Raw genomic sequence first — 6,976 nt, 5'->3', positions numbered from 1 at the left:
TTCCCAACGAATCAAACATATTAATTTTAAAAAAATGATGAAAAAGGTATAACAAGATTGGAAAGACAATAATAGTATAAATTTAATAAATTTATTAATATACATATTTAATTCAATATTTTACTTCATAGTAGCAAGTTCTTTTGCCTTTTGTTCAAAAAGGCTTCCATCATAAACATCTCTTATTGCTTCTTTAGTTAATTCACCATCTTTGTTTTTCCCAACATCAAATAAAACCCTCCAATCTGTTCTAGCATTAACCCTACACCAAAAAATAAATAATAATAAATAAAAATATACCAATATATTACCATTAGATATTTTCTCATGGAAGAATACATCGATAGTCACTTAAATTTATCACGAAGTTTCATTCAAACACACAAATTATGACTTGTTTCAGTTGAGGGAGCCTGAACACGTGATAAATATTTCTGTTTGACACTTGTGATTCAAATTTTGGAAAAGCTTAAGAACATATTTTCAACCTCTCATGATTTAGATAAGTTATTAGAACATCTCCGATGCTTACGAGTTGTTATTGAGAATAATGTGTATAATTATATAAAAAAAATGTGACATATCTTAAGCAGATAATTTATCTATATAATGAATGTTTGAGAAAACGAATAGTGCATTTTTCCGAAAATTTGAGTTGAAAGTGTCTGATTGGACTATTTTATCATATGTCTAAGTGCTCAATTAAAATCATAATTCAGGTGTCTAAATAAATTTACTCACAAATTTATAAAGAGATCATTAATATTGTATTAAGCCAAACTAAATAATGGACATAATATATATATATATATATATATATATATACTACTTCAAAGAAAAAAATCAAAACCAAAAATTAAAAAAAAGGTATAAATATACTTACCATCCAAAGTAGTTCTTAGGTTCTCTATTTTTCTTGAGCAATTCATCTACTTCATTTGAAGTTAAATATTCTGAATTTTCATGTGCATGTTTCTTGAAAATCTCCTCAAATTTCTCAGGTACAAATCTTCACAAGTATGGAAAAACATTAATATAAAAAAATAAGTGATTTTTTTTTTTTTTTTGATTTTTGACAAATAAACAGGAAAAGACATTCGATAGATATTTATATCTATTTTCTTTTATATTTTGACATTTTTTTGTAAAAATTTTGATTTCACCACTAACTGAGGAGTGCAGGGTTGGAAAGGAGATAATTAATATGAAATATTTCCTCCATCTCAGTTTGTTTGTCTAGTTTGACTTGACACGAACTTTAAGAAAATGAAGAAAACTTCTGAATTACGTGATCTTAAACTAAAGATAGAAAAAATGTATCAAAATATTCTTTAATCTTGTGATATTAAACATATCATATGGAAAGTAGAATCTAAACGGTATTTACCAGAACAGGAAATACGTGTTCGTTTTTAAAAGGGATTAGATAGAAAAATAAAACGAACGAAGAGATTATCATCTAAAAAATTTATTTTTTCTACCTTTAACAAACAGTAGATTTTCAATTTATTTTTAAAAAATAGGTATATAATCAGAACCAATATTTTGTAAAGTAATTTTTTACCTTCCTTCAGAATCGTAGGTATGAGAATCACTGCCATGCATCCCATATTTAATATTTTTAATCACAATTGGAAAAAATGGATGGGGCCATTTTCCCTATGAACAAACAAATAAATGAAATATTTTAAAGTTCGTATCTAATCAAATTAAAATAAATAAAATAAAATATTTATTTATATATTTTCGACAGACTATCGACTCAAGAGCATGAAAGAGCAATATCTCATGGTATTTTATTTGCATGCTATTGAAAATTAACTAAAAGAATTTCTCTTTCTATATTTATCTTTCTCTAAAATATTTAATTCATTGTATATTCGTATATATATTTGCCTGATTAATTTTACTTTTAATATTTCTTTATATTTTATTCTGGCTTCAAACGTCATAAATATCTCGTTCGTATACTCTCTAACAGCTTAATTTCTCAAAAATAAAATAATCACACACTTCAATATATATAGTTCGCATCGTACAAAAATCTTCAATTTAAATTTCACCACTTAATGACATAATTAAATAAAAAAATTATATTATATAATTAAATAAATAAAAATATATGATTCAATATTCGACTTACGGGTCGAGTTTTGCCACTAGTAACAAGATGGACGAGCACAGCAGCTAAAACAGAACGAAAAATACTACGTCCCAATTTTCTAAAACCTAAAAAATAATAAACCATAAAAAAATATGTGAATTAAAATAATAATATAAGTACGTAAAATTGGAGAAAAAAAGTATCAAAATTTACTAAAACAATTAAATAAAGAAAATTACAAACCTTGATATGTTTCCCAAGGGTATATAATTCCATCTTTGTTGACATCAAAGAACATTACATGCTTTTGTAAAGGGGTTAATTCATCATGATTTTCAATTTCTGCAGAAAAAAAAATATTTTTTCTCAGTATATAACTCATTTTTTATGTGTTATTTGTGTTGGTGAAAATATAAGTATAATTCCAAAATATAAGAAAGAGATACACATTCAGTATCCCCGAATTATGACCAAAGTTGCTACGATAGACTCCAACTTTACAGGGTCCTATTACCTCTGAACTCAATTTAAGAGTATTTTTGTCACCCTTTTGTGTGGATGTAACAGTTTTATTACATAAAAATGGGGTCCACGTCAACTAAAAAGGTTGACAAAAATGTGTTAAAATTTTGTTCGGGGGTAATAGGACCCCTGTGAAGTTGGAGTATATCGTAGCAAATTTAGTCATAGTTCAGGATTACTAGTAGAGGCGGATTCAGAATTTCAAACTTGTGGGTTCCCAAGGGCTCTTTTCCTACTACTAAGCTATCCCTTGGTTTAGTTATGGGTTTCCACCTATTAATATTTATAACTTTTAACGATTTTTCTATGTAATTTTAAGCCTTACGATAGCGGGTGTGGGTTTCCGGGAATCCACACATTCTACTCTACATCCGCCACTGATTACTAGATCTTTTACTCTATAAGAAAATAACTACAAATAAAGGCACAAATATTTCACTCTTTTTAAGAAGATTCAAGCAATGATGTGAAAGAGCGAAGTGACAGTTTCTTAGTTGTGGACGCAACTGGCCAATAGAGCAGTCGAGCTATTAAAAGAGAATTTGATGCTTCATAAAAAGACATGCTAACTATGTTGAAGCTTCGACTTAGTCTGTTGTATATCCTCTCGTGATCACCCTTCTATGATCTAATAATCTATCTCCTTCTATTTATACGCGTGAATTCAAAATTAACTAAGATATTTGGTCTATCGGTAAATAACTTATAGCTAGTAAAATCGATCTTCTCTTTCTATATCGTCTATAATCTACCGTTAAATAAGATTTCAGAGATGACTTTTAGTTGAGTATTTAATAACATAAATTGTACGTCGCTAATTGCTATTTTTTTTTTCTACAATCTAAAAGAGTGAGGGATACGTACCATCGAGTTGAGTACCACATGAAGAAGCCATTGAATCAAATGACAAATACTGAAAAAAAAAATTATTTGTCGATAAAAGATATAAATAAGAAGATAAAAGAGAAAGAAGGGAAATTTTGAATACTCTTTGTAATTTGATGGATAATATATAGAGAGAAAATAAGTTAGGTTTCAATATAAATATCGTAAACATCTAACAAAATCAAAGAAAAAGAATATATATTATGTAAGAAATAAGTAACAGAAATTTTTCTTCCCAATTTTCATGCACTAAATAAGGAGAAAAGTTAGACTTTTATTTGTCTTGTATATTTTTCAAATATAGAAATTAAAATATTTTATCTATTCTGTTTTTATTTGTTCAGTATATAAAAATTAAGTTTTTCTTTTTAAATTTATTTATGTTAGTAAATCAAGATTTTTTTTCCCGAATTACCTTTATTGATTTTGAAGTATTAGTAGCTAATCTTAAGTTTTCAAACCCAAGTTAATATGGATAATTTTGAAAATAAATACTTCATAATTATTTCTTAAATAGAGTGCTAATTAAGTTATTATGGATTTGAATATATACAATTAGCTTGCACTTAATCATATTAGTTAACGTGTATATTCAATTCATTAAACAATTAATAGTTATAACTTAAATTATAATGAGTAAGGCCCATCCCTTTTCGATAAAGAAACATTAATTAGTCATGTGAACTGTTTAATATTGATTGTGTGAATAAGGCAAAATATATATATATATATATATAAATGTCTATAAAAAAAATAACGGTTTGATGTACTGAAACTTCAATTTGTTATGCATGAGGTTTGATAAAAGATCGAAGCACAAGAGTCGATATATAAATGTAGTTTCATAGAGTAAATATTAAGATTCGTCGTAGCACCGGCAATTCCAATGTTCATTTGAGGAATTCAGGTTCGAACTCCAGCAGTGAAAATCAATCAATCGAGAATTTATTATAAATAGTCATTTTATTTCGTAAGGAAAAGCACTACACAGTGGTGGATTCAAGATTAAGGGGGTGTTTGAGAGTTTCAAACACATATATTGATATCTAAATCTTTAAGGTTCTACCTGGAAACTAACGCACCAGACACCAGCTATCTTCTTGGTTTCATGAGTGTTTATTTCTAACTATCAATTTTTATACATTTCTTATTTAATTATACCTATTTTACATCGAATTTAATGATAATCGGAACACCATAAATTTGAACCTAGATCCGCCTCTAGCTCTATAGTGTTGGTAAACCTACAAAGCAATTATTTGGCAGACCTAAAAAAATCATGTGCAAAAAAAACAAACAATTATTTACAAAAAAAAAATGTGTTTTATTCATTTTTAAAATAAAAAATCTTGCATGATTATGAAATTAATTAACACGTTATAATCACAAAAATTTCTTTCGAAAGTGATCTATTTTACGATCACCATTATTAATTACCTATATTTCCCGCATCGTAAAAGTATTAACACGTTATTCATGATATTATTCAGTCGCAATAGAACATTTGAACACATGATTTTTGTCGGTAATGACCGCACAAAAACTACCAACCATAAGTGTCAAATCACCATCACCCGCGAACTCCACCAGTCACTATCATACTTAGCTATCACTATCTGCTACCATCATAGTCCGCAATTACGATTATTTTTTAAATAATTTATATTACAAAAAAAACTTAAATTCAATGTATATATTTGTCCTGGGTTCAGAGTATATCGAAAATGAAGCGATAATAAGGACTGCGTATACTTTATTCTCTTCAAACCCCATTTTATGATAATACACTAGATATATTATTATAATTGTCATCGTTAATGTATATACATTTTATTTTATTATCTAATTTTAAAGTTAAAACATGTTGGTTTTGTCACAACTCACACTAGCCAGGCAGACAACCAAGTTTTTGCTTTGAAAATGGCAAACCAAAAGAAAAAGAAAAGTAGAATAAAATAAACTAAAGTCAATTTATTTGATTAATTGCTTGGGATGCAATTGTTTGAAGGTGTTTAGGTAAGATCAATATTTTAATAAGGGTCGTGGTGAGATGAATAAAATCCATGCATTTTTATTTAGAAATCTCAGGTTTGTGTAATGGTACAAAAAAATTTTTGTTAGAAAATACTTTCATTTTAAATAGACTTTAATACATGCAAGTCAAAATTAATCGAAGTTTTAATACAAATATCCAACATCAGGTTTATTTGAGTATTTTTTTATAAAATAATTGCTGTTTTTAAATATATTTTTTATTTATTAACTTAATATATAGAAAATATTTGTCATCTATCGCAACTATATTATGTATTAAAAGTGAATTAGTATGCAATATAGATGTATTAAAATGTATCATACTTGTTTTGATAAAAAAAAATGCACTATATATTAAAAACGAATTATGCATGCAATATAAATGTATTACACTACGTATTAAAACGTGAATTGTATATGCAATATAGATGTATTATAGAGGTCTTAAACGTATTATACTTGTTTTAGTTAAATATCTATACTATATATTAAAAATAAATTATTCATATATTAAACTTATGTAGCAATAAATGATATTTTAAATATGGTATATTTATGTAAGTTTATGTGCATCATGAAGTGGACTACTTTGATAGAGGCCCATTTTGTGGGCCAGTTAGGCCCCTTTACTAATGGTTACTGGATCGGTCCGACCCAAAACCATAAGGCCCGCTGGATCGAATTATATATCACCAAGGATTGTGATGAAATGAACATGTTCAACCCCAAATATAAAATCAAAAGTTTTAAATTTGAGTCGTGAATATAAAAAAAAAAATCATATAGAACACTTCCTCATTTTAATGGACTTTAATTTGAATGGTGCAAACTCAAAATATTCAAGAACTATTATATGAAGTAATAAGACAAAATGTGAAATTGCTAAAATATAGATCTTATCTCTACCTCGGGAGGTAGCGGTAATACTTCTTTTCCTTTTATTATATATTTTACAAAGAAACAAACTCATAAAGTGTACACATATCGACCTTATCTCTACCTCGAGAGGTAGCGGTAATACTTCTTTTTGTTTCATTATATTTTACAAAGAAACAAGCTCGTAAAGTGTATGCAGATCTTATTTCTACCTCGACATGTAGAGGTAATACCTATTTTCCGTTCATTATATTTACAAAGAAACGAACTCATCAAGTGTACGCGGACCTTATCTCTACCTCCCGAGGTAGATATATAATACTTCTTTTTCTTTCATTATATTTTACAAAAAGACGAACTCATAAAGGGTACGCAAACTTTATCTTTACCACAATAGGTAGAGGTAATACTGCTTTTCCTTTCATTATATTTTACAAAGAAACAAACTCATAAAATGTATGTAGATCGACCTTATACCTTGAGAGGTAGCGATAATACTTCTTTTCCTTTCATTATATTTTACAAAGAAACAAACTCATAAAATGTACGCAGGTC

General features: G+C 27.4%; 1 protein-coding gene across 1 annotated transcript; it reads right to left on the bottom strand.

The window, feature by feature from the left end:
• LOC107879605 (probable peroxygenase 5) lies at nt 1–3,618 on the bottom strand. The gene is made up of 6 exons (XM_016726619.2): nt 3,491–3,618; nt 2,348–2,446; nt 2,144–2,229; nt 1,565–1,659; nt 884–1,009; nt 1–262 (listed from the first exon to the last, which is right to left on the bottom strand). Exons 1-6 carry the CDS (start codon nt 3,519–3,521, stop codon nt 121–123), a joined length of 579 nt encoding a protein of 192 aa, XP_016582105.2. The 5' UTR covers nt 3,522–3,618; the 3' UTR covers nt 1–120.
• Between the last annotated feature and the right edge of the window lie 3,358 nt (nt 3,619–6,976).

This window comes from Capsicum annuum, chromosome 8 (assembly GCF_002878395.1).
Source record: "Capsicum annuum cultivar UCD-10X-F1 chromosome 8, UCD10Xv1.1, whole genome shotgun sequence".
Classification (NCBI taxonomy): domain Eukaryota; kingdom Viridiplantae; phylum Streptophyta; class Magnoliopsida; order Solanales; family Solanaceae; genus Capsicum; species Capsicum annuum.
This window is presented reverse-complemented; position numbering and strand designations above follow the sequence as displayed.

Excerpts from the sequence above, each read along its gene's own strand:
- LOC107879605 (XM_016726619.2), bottom strand. The coding sequence starts at position 3,521 with ATGGCTTCTTCATGTGGTACTCAACTCGATG. Across the intron at positions 2,447-3,490 it reads ATGTGGTACTCAACTCGATG|AAATTGAAAATCATGATGAA; the intron begins GTACGTATCCCT and ends TTTTTTCTGCAG. Across the intron at positions 263-883 it reads CCTAAGAACTACTTTGGATG|GGTTAATGCTAGAACAGATT; the intron begins GTAAGTATATTT and ends TTTTTGGTGTAG.